Genomic DNA, 21,416 nt, shown 5'->3' with positions numbered 1-21,416 from the left:
GATAGATAGTCAGGAGAGTAAAAGATGTTGAGGAATGGAGAGATGTGGTACCCAGCTGTTCATCCTGAAATGCCCAAAGGCAGGGCAAGATGGATTCTTGACAAGAGCCCAGCAACTATGTCTCTGCCTCAAGGGAACTCACCCATCACCTTCCTTCCAATTACTGTCCCCCTCCCTGGCTGTGCATCAGTACTGCCTCCTTCAGCCTTTTCTGTGTCGAAATCCTAAATCTAGGCTATTCTAGAACTCTAAAATGCCAGAAAAGAGAATCTAATGATCTCCTTGCCTGTGCCCAAGAAGGAGGGGCAGCCACATAAGCAGAATAAAGACATGCTTTCTGAGAGCATATTTGGTATGAACAAGGGCTCTAACAGGAGAGTAGGAATGACTAACTTCTGTGGTCCACAGATCAAAGGAAAACTTTCCTTTTGGCCTATATATTCTTTTAAACGCTTCCTGATTCTTTAAGGGTAAATACACAGTATTAAATCAGGCCATCTTATGGAAGATCCCCGACCCATGAACACAGAATCTGCACAGGGTTTAATGATCTAGGCATGGTGGAACATGTCTGTAAAGCCAGATCTCAAGAGATCACAAGCACAAGGCCAACTTGATCTACATAGTGGGACTTTTCTCTCATAGAACTCAAGGACTGGGTATGTAACTCAGTAGTTAAGCAATTGGATGGCTTAAGAAAATGGTACTCTCAAGTTCAACTTTGGAACTTCCATAGTTCCTCTCCTGCCATATATGCTTCTCTTCCTACCACATCAGAGATTCACAGTGATGTGCTAATAGCACGGCACATCTACAACTTTTTGTACAAAAATCATGGTAACAGAAACCAGGGGACTGCAATCATCTAACACCCAGAGTAGGTATTTGGGATATTCAAATGAGGATGATACGTAGGGGTAGAGGAGGCACGGCTTGCTCCACCCCATCCATCTCTCCCAGTGTTGTACTGTGCATTGTGTGCACTGTTGGAGAAGTCTGTCCTCTACTTCTGAGCACTGGGAGCGCATGTGAGTATTTCTAGTATTTCTAGTGTTGCTCATTTAATTTGCAGCATAGTCTAATGAGGTAGGGTTATTGTTATCTCCAGGTTAGAGATGCAGAAATAGAGGCTCGGGCAGTGAGAGACTTGTAGTCAAGCTGCAGAGGGAGTAGAGTGAAACCCACTAAGTCCTCACAGCATCTACTGTACTCTGTGATCCACTCCTGCCCCAGAGAAGCTGCAGGCTCCAGCAGCAGTGATCTGTCACATCAACAACAAAGCCAGCCTTGTGCTCACAAGGCAGATCAGATTATAAAGGAACAGGCTCTCTTTGTGCCACCTAATTGTTTAAATGAATGACAGACCCTTGAGGGTTTCATCTCATTGTCTTTTGGTAAAAGGCATCAATTACTGGCTTGTTTTCCAGAGAACCATCTATAAAACAGTCAAATTAAACCTGTTTTTATTTTAGCTATCTAGCTTTTGTCAAGCTTAACATACAACTCAAAGAAATGACTAAGCCAGACATGTTACAAAGTTTGTTTGATTGTTTGTTTGACATCTCTTTTCTTGGTCCTTTCTGTTTTCTTCTTCTTTTTCTTTCTCTCTTACAAGAACTCTTAAGGCTTCTCTTAGCAAATTTCAAGTACACAGTCCAGTACTTTGTATGTGGCATACATGAAATCTCCCTAACTTTAGAATTGAAGCTGTAAGCGTCTCCCCATTTCCACACTGCCCATACCCCAGTTTTTGTTAGTGAACATCTTTCAGTTCTTTTGTAGTTTGAGGATTTTTAGACTCCTCATATAAGAGCCTACAGTTTTTTTGTCTTTCTATGTCTGGCTTGTTTCCCTTAGCGTAAGGTCTTCCAAGTTAACTAATGTTTATTTTTAGCTCAAAAGAAGCCTTCAGTAACTATTACCAATCCATGCATTTCTAATAATGCCAGTAATGAGAGGTGATGTAGCCTCGAGGGTAGAGATAACACTTCTACATATTCCTACTGTAACTCAGTTAAGCATTTCCTATTAGACTCAACCAAGCATCCTCATCAGGAACACAGGCAACAGTCTCGGGTTTAAGTCTCCTTGTTCACTCTCTACCTTTTTCTTACCGCCAGTGGAAGTCATCCCTCCCATTCTTTTGTGGCCTTTGTTTAATGAATTTGCAGGAGCCAGATATGACCAGTCTTCAAGGACCTCAGTTCTAAACTTCCCTTCGTAGTTTCTAGCTTTGTCTGTCTAAAGGGTAAAAACGCAACTAGATTAAACCTAAAGCATAATCTCCACAGCATCATTTAAAAAGGTTTAGAGGCTGAAGAGACAGCACTTGCTAAAAGTGCTTGCCATGTAAACTCAAATACATGAGTTCCATCCCCAGCCATCAAGCAAACATCTGGGCATGGGGAAGTACACTTGATGGGAGGTAGAGACAGGTGGTTCCCCAGTAAGCTAGACCAGTAAGAGACCCTGTCTCAAAAACAAAAAGGCACCAATATGTCCTCTAATCCCAGCATTCAAGAGACAGAGGCAAGCAGATGTTTATGATTTATTTTAAGGTCATCCTGATTGAGTTTCAGACCAGCAAGGGCTATATCATGAGACCTTGTCTATAATTCCATCATTCTGGAGGCTGAGGCAGAAGAATCATAAGTTTGAGAGAGAGAGAGAGAGAGAGAGAGAGAGAGAGAGAGAGAGAGAGAGAGAGACATAAAAATAAAGTAAAATAAAGAAGTAAAAAAGCTCTGAACTTTCTGCAGGGATGACACTACAGTGACTTCCACAGTCACTGTGTATCCTCCAGATGAGCTCACACAGTGTGCCACAGCTTCCTCACATGGGCGTTTATATAAGCAGGCCTGCCAAATAAAAAGGGCATGTGTTCTTTTAAAACCAGCTAACAAAAGGGACAGTTCCTGAGCACAGTCCTCTGGCCTCCACATATCTGTTCATGTGGATCTGCACACATGCAGATATGCACACACAATAAAAGTAATAAAGAAACGAAGAGGTTGAATTCTGGTTGCACCTGCTACCCTCACTGCTGACATGAAAATCAGCTCATTTCTGTCACAGGTCTATGCTTTACTAAAGAGATTTGTAGTTTTTTTTTTTTATTTTGTAAAGAAATTTTATTTGCTTCAAGACAGGAGCTCATCGTATGGTCCAGGCTGACCTTGAATTTATGGCACCTGTTCTACTGCAGCCTCGTGGGTACTGGGGTTACAGGTGCTCACCATCACGCTCTGCTGAGAGATTAGTTCATCTGCAGAAGCCTTGCATAAGAACCACGGAGTGGTTGATTTCATGTCCCCCCACCTTACCGTGCATGGTGACTCTCATCTCTTTGTCGAGCAGACTTGAAAACTGCATGGAAGAAATGATTCGGTTCCACCCAGGTCTACACCCACTTCCAGTGCACAGCAATTCCTCATTATTCCATTTTCCACTTTTCCTTTGAGCTTCGCTTCAGGAAGCTAAGCCATTTTGGTTACCTTCTCCAAACAAGCTATTAAAGGCCCCGAATCAGACTGCTAACTTCCTCCCTGCTGGTTGAGGCAAACACACTGAGATCCTTGAGCCACGTGACTTCTTATTAAACTGGAGCAGCCACCATATTACATATTGAACACGTGCATGAGTGTGCACACACACTTAGAAAATTTGATCCAAAACTCAAGCCAAAGAAATATGCTTTGATAGATCAGAATTCAAGAACCTCGAGGTAGTATAGAACATCTCAGACGTCTTCATGCTGAGTGAAGCCAAGAATGAGCAGGCCTCATAAATTAAGAATTCGTAAGTATGATAAAGTCAGCATCACCCTGAATGTCACTTTGTGACACTCTTCACAACCTATACATCACTGAATCATCACCTTGCTCTGTGAGTCCTTGGGTTCTGTCACTGCCTTATCCCCACAGATAGCGTGTTGAAAGAGAACCCCAGCTGGCATATTTTTTTCCTTCTACTCCAAGTCTTTGGTTATAAAGGATGTTGCTGTGATAACATAGGTTAACAAAAAGCAATTTAGGAAAGAATAGGTTTATTTTAGCTTACAATTCCAAGTTACAGTCCATCACTACAGGGAAATCATCAGTGAGAGCTTGAGAAAGTTGTTCACATAATATCCACAGTCTAGAAGAGAGAGGAAACTGTATGCATGCATATATCCTTGCTTTCCTGCTTGCTTGAGTCCAGCTGGATTTCCCTACGATTAGACAGTTCAGGTACTCCTGCCTAGGGAATGGTGCTGCCCACACTGGACTGTGTCTTACCATATCATTTAACTTAATTAAGACAATATCCCATAGATAGTGTCACTTATCCCAGGTGATTCTATTTTAGGTCACATTGACAAAGTTGACCACCACAAAAGATGAGGTTGTTTAAACCCCTCTCTTTGTCATTAGTCTAAAGATCCAGTCTGCAGGAGGATCTTGATAAGTCTACATGGCGGACACCATGCAGTTGAGAGGCCTGGACATTGAGGGATATAGTTCCTTGCTCTCCATTGGAATTTTAGACATTAGTAGATGATCTGCCAATTCCACAGGAAAGCTCTGTTGGCTACTAAGTATGTACATTCCTTTACAAGAGTCTTTTAAGACTCCCTAGAGGGGATACAGTTTTCTCTTTGGGGCCATGCCTTTCGTTCTGGGCCTTGCACAAGACCTCCCAGAGCACATTTTACAACAATAGTATTCTGTCTTTTCAATTCATGTTGTCTTTCTCATGTATATGGAGAACGTGGGAAAGAATCCTTTATATCTAGGAAAGGAATTTGAACTCATTTTGTTCTTTTTGCTTTAATAATCAATGCTTACTTGGTGCAAAATACAGGTCTTTATTTGTGTCATGTCATTTAATCTCAGTATGACCTGGCCAGGAAAAATATATCATTATATCTCTCTATTAGATGGGGCAACAGAGACAAAGAAATTGAACTAACTTTCCCAACAATACAGAGAAAAACACTTATCAAAGACAGAATTTGAATGTGCAACTTGGAACCTTGAACTTGTACCTGTGTAAGTTTTCAGTTCTTGTTAGATAGAAACTTCTGGATCCTCAAAGTCCACTGGCACTATAATTCAATTCTTTTGAGACAGAGATCATTATGATGTCTACCATGTCACAAAGGCAAGGGTGCTGAAGTTAGCTTTCATCCTGGAATCAGGATGCATCTAGATTTTTCTCAAAATCCTGTCCCTGAGTGACTGAGTGTCCTTGGAAGAGCAACTGGACAGTGTTTGGCCCACATTTAAGATCCTGACCATTATCCACATCCTGATGGATTTAGCCAGCTCACCTCCCTGTCATCTCCCCCAACACAGTCCTCTCACAGGAAGCACCCAGATATTTAGAAGATTCTGATTTAATTGGTCTGGAATGTGGCCCAACCATCCGCTCCGAAAAGCCCTGCAGAGAATTCTGATGTACAGTGTAAAGACTCTAGCTCTTGCAAGCAGGTGGTGCGAAACCTGAGTACCAGGATTGCAGCTGCAGCACTCCTAATTTTGAAATAGCATTTCCAAAATGGCTACCAGAGGCTCATAGTGGCATAAGCATATTCTTCCTCTTTCCATGGAAAAGAGTTAAAGATGTGTCTTATGATTGCATTGGTATAAAGTCAAACACATTAATATTGCATACTAGAATGTTTGCCTCAACCCCACTCCCCAGAGTTTCTCCCCTTGTGGTTTTATAAACATTAAAATGTTTCACAAGCTCCCAAGATGGGGGTCTTCGGTCCTGTGCCAGGCACAATCAAAGGAGAAAGCAGTTCTGATTTTCACACTATCCTCTCAACAGCCAGGAGCTCCTCTAGCATGTTCTGTGGACACAGGAGAACAGATCCAGAGAACAACAGCTTTAGGACGATGTCCCATTTAGGCTCCCAACCTTGCCACAAGTCTGTCACTTAGTAGATTTCTACTAGGGGATGTGGGGGCACAGGCCTCATAGGTTCCCTGTGGTGTCTTCATTGAGGTACAAGAGCTTTAACTCAATCCTTTACTCACCTCCCTTCTCTTCTGACTGCTGCTTGGACACTTTACTGACACGCTTTGTGCTCAATAGAATTCAGGGACCCTGACTCCCAGCATGCCTTTGTTCATTTTAGATGCATGTGTGCCAGCAGAAGTCATCAGGTTGAAACCTTTCTCTATCTCTGCTTGGTAGTGTCTCAGTTATAATTTGTATTGCTGTGATAAAAAACACCAAGACTAAAAGCAACTTGGGGAGAAAAGGGTTTATTTCGGCTTACAGTTCTCAGGTCACACTCATAACTGAGGGAAGTCAGGAGGGAAACCCAAAGCAGAAACCTGGAGGCAGAAACTGATGCAGAGACTAGGGAGGAATGCTGCTGACTGGCTTGCTCCCTACAGCTTGTTTAGCCTGCTCTCTTTCACCACTCAAGACCACCAGTTCGAGGGTAGCCCCACCACAATGGGGGTAACCCTCCCATATCAGTCTCTAATGAAGGCACTGTTCTACAGGCTTGCCCGAGGGCTGATCTTATGGAGGGATTTTCTCAGTCGAGGTCCCTCCTCCCTCACTTAACTCCAGCTTGTGTCAAGTTGACATGTAACAGCCAGCACAGCCAGCTCTCGGCCTCTGACGCTGCTGCATGTGTTGTTCCTGCTCCTCTGACCCACTATGGGAGTGATGGTAAGAACACCATTCACTACTCCTCTGCGTGTACAAAGCTCTGTGCAGGGAAGGAATTGTCTTCACACCTCAGTCCCAGGAAGAACATGCTTTTCTGTTTGAAAACAAAATCACTTTCCCTATAGAAAATACCAATGTTATTACATTTTGTGTATGGCTGGTTGTTTTGGCTTCTAGGAAGAGAGATGAGGAGAGAGGGAGGGAGGGGGAGGAGAGAAGAAAGATGAAAGGAGGTGAAGAGAGGAGAGAAGAGGCAGGCAGAATAATGTATTAAAATATGTACTATATACACATACTCATATGGAAACACACAGACATAGGTGTTGGCTACAGAGTGTATAATCATTTGTAACCATCCGTGTTGAGGTATGTTTATGGGCCACACAATTCACTTGTTTGTGTTACATAATCTCTCAAGTTCTTTGGGAAATATGGGTTGAGTGATGTCATCTACACACATTAAGTAATTCCAAGTTCTAAGCACTTGAAGCCCTGAGCAGGTGACCTAGATCTAGGAGTTGTAGCTGTTTTTTTTCTCACTCGGATCTGTTAACTCAATTAGTGAACAAATATTGGTTCACTGTTGACTGTGCTGGGTGTCAGGAGTATGAGCGACGGCAAACTGTCTGACCTCACAAAGGGGAAAGATAAGGCTGACGATCAGTGCGGTGGGAAGTGCCATGAGGGGGATGGGGAGACAGCTCAGTGGATAAGGTGTACCTGCTCCCCAAGCCTGAGGACCCGAGTTCTAATCCCCCAAATCCATATAAAAGCCAGGCACAGCGGCATGCATTTGCAATCTGAGCCTTGGGGGTTGAAGATGGGTGGACACAGGCAGATCCCTAGAGGTAGATGTCTAGAGCACCGTGGCCTATCAAATCTAACCAAAATTGTGAGCTCTGTGTTTGGGAAAGACCCAGTCTCAAAAACTAAAACTAAAGTGGGGAAGATACCCGAACAGCTTCTGGCCTCCACAAGTACATTCACGAGAACACATACACTCACTTGATTACATCATGCATGTGCACATACATACATACACACAAAGGAAAAGTGCTGTGATGAGAGATGAAGCCATGTCTTGACATGAACACTGATGTTTAGGGAAGGTAGGCAGTCAGGACCTGGAGGGTGTCACAGTGAAATGTGAGCTGCCACTAGGAGGTCAGAGGGCAGAAGCTTGAAAGCCTGGGGTAGTCCTGAAGGCTGGGGCCACCTGAGAGATAGAGGGGTTTGTAGGATGTCTTATCTCAGGAAAGCCGAGGGAGTGATGCTAGCTGGCTTGAGCTCTTCAGGCATCGTTTGGCTGTGTGGGTTGCAAGTGTATGGGGAGCTTGGGGTTAGGAAGACTGGAAGCAGAGCTGGTAAAAAGCAACCATGGGAGCCTGGTTCATGGGCTAGCCATCCCTCAGGCTTTTCTCAGGAAAGATAAGGACTTAAAAATCCCATCCACTGTCCTCCCTCTCACCATCCGTAAACAAACAAACAAACAAAAAAGCAACCTCAAAATCTAACCCTGGTCTGTGTGGAGGTGACCTTCCTCAGACATCAGATGTCTGTAGATGGCATTGAGTTAAGATGAGGTCACTCTGGATTACAGTGGCCCTAATGTAATGTGTCCTTGTAAGAACACTGGGACACAGACACAGGACAACAGGGAGGGACACAGTGTGAAGAAAGAAGTAGAAATTGGAGAGATCTGTGTATCTACAAGCCAAGAGTACTAAGGCTAGCTGGCAGCTGCCAGAAGCTGGGAGAGGACATGGGATGGATTCTTTCTTGGTTTTCAGTAGCAGCTGACCCTGCTAGCATCTTGACTTTGAACTTCTGGCCTCCACATTTCTGAGAGGCTATGTTTCTGCTGTTTGAAGCTACCTCACTTTTTGTTCTTGGCTATGCCCGACCTGGAAAACAGCCCAGTGCTGCATGTTAAGTGGTCATCAGTGCTAGTTAAGCTGCACTTTGTACCCCCTGTCTCAGGCACCAGCTGAGGCCTTTTTTTGGGCACATCCATTTAACAGATTCGGAAACTGAGGCTCGGAACAGCCAAGTGAACTTCCTAATGTCACACAGCTAATTTATGGCCTACCTTGGATATACATCAGGCATTCTAACTCTCAAATCCACACATTTACCATTACTGAGCACTACCCACTCCATGGCCAGAGGCCAGGATGCTGGGCATACCTCACCACTGAGATCTGGCAGCAAAGTTCATCACCACAAGCTTCCCACCAGGGAGCCCTTGGGCTGCTTTTCTCTATTTTATTTGCTGTCGCTGGGGTTCTGCTATTTATCACATCTCTCCCTGAAGATTCTTGGGTAACAGATGTGGCTTGGAATTTGATAAGAACGCTACTTCAACACATCCTTCCAATCTGTGTGGAATCCTCACCCTGGAGACGCAGGGACAGCTGGGCAAACAACCCACGCCCTCTGTGCTGGTATTAAAGTTTCTGGAAGCTCCAGGAACTGCTCGATGCAATTAATAAGAGATTTATTTTCACTTCAGAAACACGGGGGGTTGGGAGGATGTGGCCATGGCCATTGCTAGTTCTGTGGCAAATGATTTGCATTTTGACTTTTGCTGTCTTTGTCTCCCGTGTAAGCATTAACCAAGTGTCTGGGATGTGCCAGGCAGTGACTAGATTCTTAAAAACAGTTAGCAAGCGTCAGTCTAGGCATTGAGAAACAAACGTAGAAAAGGTACAGGAGAGCAGTTGAGGGGGGTCCGTTGTGTCACTGTGCCCTAGTTCTGGATGCTGTCGCTTCCAGTTTCTCCACTAAGGATAGACAGAGGGTCCTGAATTGTGAATGAAGGTCTGGGTGTGACAGGACATGTTGGCCTCTCAGGTAGGGGTTCTCCGCCCTTCCCTGGTCCTTCCACTCCCTTGCATCCAATCCGGATCACGTTACTGTTCCCTGTTTCTTCTCTCCCAGCTTTCTCTGCAATCAGAGAGCAGAAAACCCCACCTCCTCCTGATTCTCTGCCTCAGGACATTGATTCCCTTTAGTCATTGTCCCTACCTTGGCAAAAGCTAGGAACTTGAGTACCATGTAGACAGCAGATGGAGGGGCTACACCAAAGACTCATCCTGACTCTGTAACTGGATTGCCACCTAATCCAGTAGCTATTCTGAGGGCCCAGTCAGTGTGACACAGGTAACAGCCACCGAGATGGGCAGCTCCGTAGAAGACAGAGGCAGAGAAAAGGCACCCTGCGGTGAAACTGTGCTGGAAGCTTTCTTCCTAAAGCGTCCTACATGACCCTGAGTCTGTAGTGCCCATGGCCACCAGTGATTGGAAGGAGAGAGGAGACAGTAGAAGTAAGAGTCTGGGTGAGCTCAAGGAAGTTGGTGAGGTCTGCCTGGAAGCTTCAGTGTGTGAATGCTGAACCCTAGGAGCTTCCGTGACTGAATCCAGTTGCACCATTTCTGTTAGGACAGGGTTTTCTGGCCCTTCTGTAAGCTCCTTGGTGTCCCTCCATACTCTGTGTGGTCCCAAGTCTCTGCTGCATTGCCTTGTTCATTTGCGTCAAGACTGAGCACTTTAGTCTTAATCTCTTAGCTTTAAAGACAGGAAGTTTGTGCTGGTGAGGTGGCTTCAGACTGGTAAAGCATTTGCTGTGCAAACCTGACGGGGTGAGCTTGACATCTGGATCCCTCAAAGAAGGGAAACCCACTCCTGAGAGTTGTCTGACCTCCACATGTGTGCCATGGCACCCCAGTACCTGCATACAATAACATAATATTAATATTAACATTATAATAAAGGCAGGAACTTTGACCACATAAACCTAAGTTAAAATCCTGCCCTTGCTCCAAGTTGTACTTGGGGGAGGTATGTCCCAGTTTCTTATAAGATTCACAGCAGTGTCTACTTCCTAGAATCTTAGGCAAAGTAAATAAGAGATAACAAAGGAAAAAAAACCAATAATTGCTCGACACATCGATAAGCACTCAAAAATATGGTGCTGATGAGCGTTTCGCACAAAACAGATAGCATAGTGTCTTTAGCAAATAGGCCAGTCAGATCACTTTGTCCTCAAGGAAGCCTTCTGAGGAAGGCTGGGGCTCCTTGGAATGTGATTCAGGCCTGCGCTTCCCAAGAGCCCTCTGGAAAACAGCACATGCAAGGATAGTTCTTCTGACAGGGTCAAGAGCAAGGATAGTAATACCATAATGAAAATGACACTGTGTCCATAAGCCACCTGGTTTGCTGACCCTGCTTATGGCCACAGCTGGTAGGAAGAAGGCCCAAGACAGCAGGTGAGGCTGTTAAAGCACTCCTTTGGCTAATCCAATAGTTGTCTACTCTCTTCTCCTCCATGTGTTCAGGGTGAGGGAGCATGACTGCCTCATTCTTGCTACATTCCCAGCAGGCTCTTACAGAACAGGATACACTGAAGCAATAGAGGAGAGAGTGTCTCGAACCCAGTGTCACCAAGCATTCATTCATTCCTGTGTTGTTAGTGTTTACTGATTATCTACTGCATGTCTGATCCTTTTGAAGATTTCAAGTTAAGAGAGTGAAATTTGGTTCCATGGTGGTGGTCGTCATTCTAGCCATGCTGGCTGCCATTGTCATCAGTGAATGTGCCAAAGGGTTCAACACAAGTCTCGTCTTTCCTAGGACTGTCTTCTATTGATAGGACTTAACCATTCAAAGTGGGAGGTGGTTGCAAAGTGTTAACAACATGTCTGGGTTAACAACATGTCTTTCCAAAGTGGGGATTGCATTTGCATGGACTCCAGCTACCCATGGTTGTCCTCTAGGTCTCTTTTAACTGAGATGATGTATTTGCTGTCCTTCCCAGGTCATGCTCTCAGAGCGGAAGGGTACAGATGAACTCTATGCCGTGAAGATCCTGAAGAAAGATGTGGTGATCCAAGATGATGATGTGGAGTGCACAATGGTGGAGAAGAGGGTGCTGGCCCTGCCTGGGAAGCCCCCATTCCTGACTCAGCTCCATTCCTGCTTCCAGACCATGGTAATGGGTCCAGTGCTCAGGGTAGCCACGTCCAGGGTTTCCACGGGTTTGGGCCAGTAATGCTTTCTTAATAGTAGCCATTCCAAGGAGATCCCTGGGCTGTTTGCCTTGTGGAAACCAAAGGATGCTGGGCCCACAGAAGTCAGCTGACAATTCCCAATGTTGCCACTGAACACTGTCCCCTGGGGCAAATGCTGTCCCAACTCAGGCAGATCGTTTAATACCCAGACAATCCAAATCTTTTCAGGCATTAAGAGGTGACTTAAGGACAGGGACTCAGCAAATCTTATAGCCTAGATAGTAACAGTTCGCCCTCCTAGCCCTTTGGAGGAGCATGTGCACGTCTCTGCAGGTTGCCTGAAGCCTTTGCTAGGGCCCTTCCCAGAAGAGGATTTCCTCAGAGCATAGCAATGAGAGAGTATCTGAGGCTGGGCAAAGGGTTGTAGGGAAGGGCTAATGATTTCAGAACATGGCTGCTAGGATGAGTAGGGAACATTCATGCACTCTCTGCTGCTGCCCCAGCAAGAGTTAAGTTGTCACTTGAGTGGATCCTGACCCTTCCCTGTTCCTGTCAGATGTTGACCTCCATGACCAGGAGAAGAGCCCAAGCACAAGTGCAAATTAAGAGTTCATTCCGGAAGACATAGTTCTGTGAAAGGCCAATGGCTTTCAGGGATGGATTCTGTAGGATTCTTTTAGACCCTTTGCCTTTTAACCTACACACTGACTTTACATCTCAACCTCTGTGTGAGATGGACTGGATACTGTTGTAGTCTGCATTCAATTTGATTTACCTTTGGCGGCTAATCTAATGAGTCCTCAAAGCCATTTTGTCACCTTCTTTTATCTGTGCTTTGATCTGCTGGACATTCTGGGCTGTTTGGTCTGTAGTGTTCTCAGCCTAGTCTTTGCTTCCTGCACTCTCACAACCTCCCTGCATGCTTCTCTCTCCCTTGTATTTTCTGGAAATGGGCAGCTGGGTCTAGAGGCTTGGTCAGACTCAGCTTCTATCCTTTAGTAAGACTGCAGGTGCCCCCAGGTTCCGGATGTATTCTTTCAGGAAATGCTTAAGGATGTTGATGATGCTGGCCCAGACTGATGCTCTCGGCACTAAGTCCATTAGCTCACTGAAAACTGTAAGATGGGAATATCTGTTTTACATTTGCTAGCTGGGGTGCTTTGTACAAAGCATTCTCCTTGCTTGTTTCCTGGCGGTCTGGCTCAGACAGAAAAAGACAGAATCGATGCTCCATTTCTTCCCTTTGTTTACGCTTCTGGATAGTGAATTGGCTCACAGTTGCGCTCTAAGGGAGGCTAAAACTTGGCTTTTAAAGTAAACCTTTAAGGGAAAGCGAGAGTGGCTGTAAAGAAAACTGTAAGTAAATGATAATTTATATCGTATGGGTACAGGCAAAGGCCAGTAACAAAAGATTTCAAATATCTTTAACATTACCTTGGGGAATTCAGTTCAGAAGGGGTCCACATGTTAACAGAGTTAGGACATAACCCTTGAGATGCCCCCTTCCCCCTTTCCATGGCTGGTTCCCAAACTTACTCAAGGGTAGCAGCACGCGAATGACTGACTGCCTGGTAAGTGGTGAACTTGGAATGACAGTTTGCAATTTCAGTTGTGTGTGTCGAAATGCAGAGGAATGAGCCATTTATGACTAATATTCATTGAACGAAGGATTGCTTTACTAGTAATGAACTGCTTTGAAAATGGCCGTGTGGAGTGGATTTGAGGTTATTCTTTTGATGGCAGGTGGCCTCCCTCATCTGTACTTCAGTTTTCTGACATCATAAATTCCAGAAGGAGCATGCATGTGGCAGCAGTACCAAGCACTAGGTTTTCCCCCAGGAGTCATCATGTGCCAAGGACAGACACTAAGAACCTCAAGAATTAGTAGACTCTTGTCCTGCATGGGGAGAGGATCTGTGATTCCTTCTAGTTTCCCACTCCAGAAAGTAGAGGGATCCAACAGACAATTTTCTCATTGGTTGACAATAACATGAAATGGCTAGTCCAGCTCTAGGGGCTGTGTTTTGTTTTGGGGGTAGGGTGATGGATGGGATACTTGGAGAAATGCACTTGCAAAAAGGCCTGGTGAGGCCATTTGAGAGAGGAGCAGACACCTAGCCATCTTACTTGTGTCGAAGTAGACACTCGGCCACCTCGCCCGTGTTCAGATGGACATACAGACACCTCACCTGTACTCCAGACATCTTCTCATTGCATAAGATACCACAACACATGTTATTGTTTTCATTATAAATGATTTATGATTTTTTATTTTTCATTTTTTAAAACAAGGTCTCCTATGTAGTTTTATCTGTCCTGGAACTGTCTATGTAGACCACGATGGACTCACCTTAAAGATATCCTTCCACCTCTACCTCCTAAGTGCCAAGATTAAAGGCATCTGGCCTGATTTTGAAAACTTTGTGCATGTGTGCATGTACATATGTGTGTTTATATATGTCTATGTAATCCAAGGTGGGGGAAGGCATCTGTGGAGATCAAAAGACCCTCAATCTGGAGGTACAGGTAGTTGTGAGTCACCCAATATGGATGCTGGTAACTAGACTTGAGTCTTCTGAAAGAGCAGAAAATGCCCATAACTGCTGAACTATCTTTCCAATACCATTTTCTAACTTTTGAAAATAATTATGTTATCATAATTTTTCATAAAATAAATATTATAATGTCTACTATATATGTATATGAAAGTCACAAATTTAAGCTTCCTGGTAACTCTTAAATGGGTCTTACCATCATACCCAAGTTAGACAAGAAAACTGAAGCCATGCAGCTCCATGTCAGGGCCCAGACTTGAACCAAGGCAGAGTAGCGGTAGTGCTAATACACTTAACATACACACCGATACACGAGGAGGTCGTCTGGGTGTGGATGACCTGGGTATCCTTCTACCTGATGATTCCCAACACACAAATGTCCCAATTTTGCCTGAGCTCCAACCTCCCACCTGCTTAGTAAAGCCTCCCTTCCACCTCCGCGGTCTCCTCACCTCGAGGGTGAAACTGACTTTCTGTTAGAACATTTAACATACGTGAATCTTTAGAAATGTTTCACCCCAGCTGCACACTGATGCTACAATAGGGGCTGCCCACAGCTGGAGGATTAAGGATCTGAGACACAGAACTCCTCTCTATGAATACAACGCTAAGCCCCCAGCTATTCCTACTCACCCCAAGTGCACCAGGCTGAGATACCCACAAGGTGACCTCAGTAGGGACTGCCTTAGTTACTGTGCTGCTGCTGCGGAGAACACCTTGACCAAGGCAACTTCTAGAAGGAAGGGTTTATTTTGGCTTGTGGTTCCAGAGGAATGAGATAATAGGAGAGCATGGAGTCCAATAGAGGGTGTGCTGACTGGAACAAGAAACCAAAGAGTTCATATCTCAACCCCAAGCAGGAACCAGAGAGAGCAAACTGGAGGTTGGCAAGGCTTTTTAATCTTAAATCCCTCCCCCAGTGATGTACTTCCTCTAGCAGGGCTGTGCCACCCAAGCCTCCACAAGCAATGCCACCAACTGGGAACCAAGCCTATGAGGAATGAAGACCAAAGCAGCAGTGAGCAGCGACAAACAGCCCACTTTGTGACTTGTTACCGCTTCTCACCGTCCCCTTCCAGCCCCTCTTTTAGGTTACATTACAAGAATGATAACAGTCAGAGAAGCTAAGTAACTTGTGTACCGTCACACAGCTGGTTAGTCGTAGAGCCTGTATTTATTCTAGAAGACTCCAGAATTCCAAGTCTTTGCTGTCCCCTCATGCCTGAATTCCACATTACTGCTTATGATTCGCAAACACCTTTTCCTTTTCTGGTTGTAACCACGCTTCACAACAATGGTCTGTTTTTCCGCCCAAAGGAAATTGACCTTAAGAAAAATCAAGTCACTCAGGTAACAGAATCGACACGCGGGAAGCCCAGAATTAGAGACAGCATTTCCTAACGGCCTATTTGGTGTTCTTGCTACTATAAAGCATCACTCCCACCCACCCCACCGTGGATTTCATAACAGTTGGCTAAAATTTTTCTCCTGGAGAGTGACTGAGGGTCAGAAGCATCATGGCTGTTGTTACTGTGGCTTAGAAGAGCAGAAAAGTTTCTGGGGAAAGCCTGTAGGGGTGGTCATCTAGCACAGTTCATGGGCGAGCAGTGTTGTGGCCTTGGCCGTGGAGGGATGCTGAGGGCGTCCAGCAGCACTGAGACAGGCAGCACCTTGAAAGCCAGAACATTGTGGCTGATGTGTCAAAGGTTCCCATGCACAATTATTTGACCACATGTATACTTGTTTGTTGAACCCATTGTGTCAAGCCCCTGTAGTGCCAGTGTGTGCTGACATAGGGAACAAGAGAACAAGTGCCTTGCTCCCTTGGGATTTCCCACTCTGCCAGGGAGGCAGGAAAATGGCCACAACAACAAAAGCAGAGGTAGACTGGTATTGTGAGATGACTTTTTTTTTGATAGGATCATCAAGGAAAGCCTTGATGGTGAGGCTGACATTTGAGCAGAGACCAGATCGGGCAGGGCTATCTGGGGGCAGCACAGTAGCTGAGAGCAGGAAGAATCTGTGTGAAGGCCTCAGGCAGGAACACGCTCCCTGTGTCTGAGGAGCAGCCAGAGGACCAGCTTAGCCTGAGCGGATTGTCATGTCGTATTTTGTGACCCAGAATTCCTCTATGAATCAGCTCTCTTTAAAGGAACGACAAAGCTATTATAGCATACTACAACCTTGATAGGTTTGTGTGTGTGTGTGTGTGTGTGTGTGTAGAATTTTTAAAATTTAAGGTCCTTCATAGATTTTTTTTAAATCTGTAAAGTGGTTAAAATTTGTCCAATAATACCCTAGATAGTTTCTGCCATTCCTGAAGTGACACAAAGCTTTTGTTTTGTTTTGGCTTTGTTTTGGTTTTTTGAAGCAGGGTTTCTTTGTGTATCCTTGGCTGTCCTGGAACTAGCCCTCTGTAGACCATACTGGACTCACAGAGATCCACCTGCCTCTCTCCACAGTGCTGGGATTAAAGGCGTGTTCCACTACCGTCTGGCCCCAAAGCTCATTATTTTAAAAGTTATTTAGAAAAGCAAAACTCTGTCAGAAATATCTTTACACTGTATTTTCAATGCTTTCAAAAATATGAGAGCCATTTTCCATGTTAGTGGAAACATAGAATATTAAATTTCATTTGATGTATTCTAAATGTGTTCAGCCTAAAGTACACACACAGGAAAGACTGACATGGCCAAATCAAGATATCGATTAGGTTCAGGGAAGGATTCATAGATAACTGTCTTCTCCTTGAGTTTCCAATATTTCAGCAGTGTCTCTAACAGGGCAATTAAACTTTGGGGTGTGTGTGTGTTGCATACACACATGTGTATGCAGCCATGCACACAGTCCAGAGGAGGACATCATGTGACATTTTTTTGTCCTTCATTACCTTCGAACAAGGACCAGCACACTCTGGTGATTGCAACATATCTTCTACGCATTACAAAACTGAGATTACAGGTGCATACACCCGCACTCCTCATGGTTTTACATGGGTGCTGGAGACTTGAACTTGGGTCCTCATGCTTACACAGCAAATGCAAGGTAATAACATATGAGCCATCTGCTCAGCCTCTTAGATTTTTAAAAAACTGCCCACAAGATGGCAAAATAGATGCAAAAGCTTTTGGAAGAGCGTTGAGTTTTAGGGAGTTACTCGTTAGATGAGCCAGTTTCAGGCAAGTGGACTTCTAGTGAGCTGTGCCAGGAACACAGAGGGCAAAGCATGCATTCCCCAGGGAGATGGATATGAACCTGTGATTACTGGCCACAGGACTCCTAGAAAGTCACTAACAGTCGTGAATATGGGTTTTATCATCTCATAAAAGGAGCCCATTACATGGGGATTAAAAGAGACAGTAGAGCAAATCTAACAAACGCTAAGTGGAAGTCGGTTCCATGATTAGAACTGGGCTGGGGCCCCTTGCTGCACCAGCACAAAATAATTTCATTTCCTCCAATCTTTTTGCAGTTTTTCTCAGGGACAATTGTCAGCCAGGCACATTCATGTAATTTCCCAACTGCCAGTGGGCACAGGCAGTTAACTTTCTTCAGCAAAACATCTATTTTAACTGTTTTCTTTTCAATTGAACATATGCACCTCTTTTTTTTTTTTAAATAGAATTAGATTTCATGAGTCATTGAGGGACAGAAGTTACTTCCTCCCCAAATTTGCTGCCATGGCCCAGCTATAACTCAGCTGCAAGGCATGCTGGGAGAAGCATCAACCCAGAATACAAAGGAGGGCAGCGATGGAGACAGGGATGGCTTCCACTTATTGGCATCATGCATATTGAGGCTTCAGAGCATCCAAGACGCCATAGTGACTCAGGCCATATCTGGTTTTTGTAGTAATGTCCAAGACTGGGCTTGGACCTTAAGGCAATACTGAAGAAGGTTCTGGGAGGGGTCTTGGTCAGAGATGACTGGGTTGTAAGAAATAGAATACTGCTCTCCCACATTAAACTACCTCATGCATAAACAGAAACAAGCAACTAGCACTAAGGAAGTCTTCATGGGAGAGAAATAAAGGCACATGTGTGCTTGACCTTGGAAGGATCTAGAATTTGTAATTTTAAGGCAGATTTGTCTTCTTTCTTATTGTTTCTGTGTTTGTCACTGCTTTTGGCAAGCGTGGCTTCTCTAGTCCATATCCAGTAAATTTCCTGAGTCCCAACTCATAATCACAGGAGAGGGAATCTGATTGGTTCGGTTATATCAGGTGTTTCTTCATGGCCCAACCAAGTGTTCATTAGGTAACACTAACTCAGTGGGAACCTTATAAAAAGCGTTGCATCTACTGGGAAGGAATAATTGGTGCTTCCATTAACTGGGGGATGCCAATTGAGCCCATGGAGATTCAGACACAGATGCAGTCTGAAGTGCCTCACGGGAAAGAGAAGTAGTACCCAAGGGGTTCCTGGGAACTTGGCAGGTATCAGAGCTTCAGGGCACTAATGATTAGAGGCTCTTGGGTAGGGAAGGAACCAGAAATGCCAACTGAATATAAGTGCTAGGGCAGGTAGGGATGCAGATAGTTGGGTTCTCTCTATTCTCTTGATGGTAGCATTCGCATATTCATTTGATATTAAAAATCCTCGAAAGGTGGTTCCAGTCCCTGAGGACCTTTGTGTCTGCACCAAGGGCAATAGGAAGGCAGAACAAAAAAAGCAGGAAATTCTTGGTTTGGATTGGGATTCTCATGCTATAAAACGAGAGAAAGGAGAGCTGAGTGTGGACACACCTCCTTGACCACACATTCACCTCACTGAAGCTCTGTGAATTCGCACAGACTTGGCATGCATGTCTGATGAGGAAGCACCCCATATGGAGGAGAAGCTGCTATGACTCGACTCCATTTAAGAAGACAGAGGGTGCGAATAACCAACCGGAGGTCCCAGAGCAAGTATCCCGTATAACTAGGGTGTGAACCAGGACTGGCTGATGCCAAAGCCAGAGCTCTTAATCACAGTGTTTCATGGCTTCTCCGGAGAGAAGCAGATGGCTGGGCGTGATAAAGGGAGCAACTTACAGTCACACTGAATACACGGACAAGCCTTGAAAAAAATCATTAAAAATTGCTACGGGGACAACATAACACAACTCATCTTAGAACACAGTACAAGAGCTGCCCACGTGGTTGGTATCTCCCCTCTCCCCAGGTCTCATTAAAAGTGGCAAGGGACTTGGGGAGGCAGTTCAATGGATGACAGCGCTTTCCCCACATGCACAGGGAACTGAATTTGGAACCCAGCTCTCATGCACCTGTAACCCCTCATGCTGTGAGGGAGAGAACGGGAGCATCACTAGACCTTGACGGCTGCCAGCTTCAGTGCAGTGGGAGACTCTAATGCGAAGAAATGAGACAGGCTGACAAAGCAGACCATCCAATGTCATTCTCTAGACTGTACACATGTGTGTACCCACGTACCTGTACGCACACGTGTATACACGCCACTCACATATACCATAATCGCAGAGAAAATGGCCGATATCATCACCACCACCACACAAGCCTCATGCCGCACTCTATTTCAGACATGTTGGGGGAGGATTGCCTCTCTTGCGTTCCCTGACTCCACGTGCACAGCGCAGATGAATTGTGCATGTGCGGTGCACTTATCATTTTAAATGGCCACCCCCTGTACTCGCATTCCAAATTTGGAAAATTCTGCCCAACTATTATACATGACACGTATACATGAGATTCTTTTAGCTTTTTGAATTTACTGAGGGAATTTGGAAGAAAATGAAGCAAAGAATTGAAAATATCCAGAAGCCACTTTCAGCTTACAGGCCATAGCAGCATCACTTTGAAAGAGGCATTTTAAGGCTGAGCAGTCTGGTTAGTTTGAAGAGAAAGACGGTGAGTTTGCCTTTCTGGGCTTTTAATTGGAGATGACAGTGGAACGCCCACTTAGGAACATCCTGGAGTTGGCTGGAGCCGGCTGGAGCCAGCTGGAGCTCAGGAGAAATACAAGTCAACGTGCATCAGTCCAGAGAGAGCCTCTGAGCCGTGATTAGACGGGGAGAGGCACGCTCGGCTTGAAAGTGATCCTCAATAAGTACATCTGTGATTCTTATATGGGGAGTCCATCAAGTAAATCCTTATCAAAAACCATGGGTGTGAGAACAAGGAACTAATGAAGCAATGATTTTGTAAGAAGGGTGGGGAACAGAGTCAAATTCCAGGGTTGTGAAGGGGAATAATTGGGTAAGAGCTGAGGTCCCAGGGTTCGCTCCTGGCTCTCTTAATGCCGTGCCTTCTATTGCATTTATTTTGAGCATGGTTTGAATTAGTTATATGCATATTTTGACCAAGATTTGGATGCTCTAGGGAAAAGTTCTGTATCTTACTCTTTATTTTGGCCCCTGGAATGACTAATACCATGACTCACTCACACACACACACACACACACACACACACACACACACACACACACACACACAAACACACACACACACGTTCAAAGGAAGCTCTCAAATTTGCCTCTACTCAAGGTTTGCTCTGGTTGGCCCCCGGTTGGACTTTTGAAACTTTTGCATTCCTGACTACTACTGGGTAGGAACTTTGTGATATGGACAAATGGTGTTTGTTTGTATTTTAAATAAAGTAAATTCTTTAAAATATTGATGCGCCAAAGTCAAATTTGATATAGACTGGAAATAGCAGAGTCCAGACTGAGTTTATAGTTTTTACAAGGACAATGACTTTCCATTTATGAAGATTTAACATATTTAAGTAATTATGTTTCAGTTTTTCAAGTGAATTTCAACTTACATACTTATTTTAGTCTTGCTATGTAGTACAAGATGGTCTTAGAATCTTTCTGCCTCAGCTTCCCAAGTGCTTCACTGTAGGACTGTCCCACCATGCTCAGAAAAAACAAAAGACAAAAACCAAACAAATGAATAAACAAAAATCAAACCAACTAACCAATCAAACAATGACAATAACAAAACTCATAAACTGATCTCTAAGACTGGTCTTTAAGGTGAGGAAGTATAGCTCTTTGAAAAGCTGCTTGTGTTTAATATTTTCTTTCCATAATTCATTTTTCACCTTACATCCCAATTGCAAAACCCTCTCTCCTCCCAGTCCTGCCCTTACAAATCCCTGCCCCCATTACTCCTTGCCCTTCTCCTCAGAGAAGAGGAAGCCCCATTGGGTACCACCTC

General features: G+C 44.6%; 1 protein-coding gene across 2 annotated transcripts in view; it reads left to right on the top strand.

Moving 5' to 3' along the window:
- Nucleotides 1-21,416, top strand: part of Prkcb (protein kinase C beta) — a 335,946-nt gene that overhangs the window by 259,246 nt on the left and 55,284 nt on the right. For both annotated transcript variants that reach the window (XM_032892724.1, XM_032892723.1), the window contains exon 10: nucleotides 11,489-11,662. In XM_032892724.1, the coding sequence (XP_032748615.1) occupies nucleotides 11,489-11,662 (174 nt within the window). The remainder of the gene's footprint in view (nucleotides 1-11,488; nucleotides 11,663-21,416) is intronic.

The sequence above is a fragment of the Rattus rattus genome, chromosome 2, assembly GCF_011064425.1.
Source record: "Rattus rattus isolate New Zealand chromosome 2, Rrattus_CSIRO_v1, whole genome shotgun sequence".
NCBI lineage: Eukaryota > Metazoa > Chordata > Mammalia > Rodentia > Muridae > Rattus > Rattus rattus.
Note: the sequence above shows the minus strand (reverse complement) of the source record. Positions and strands in the feature narration are given on the sequence as shown.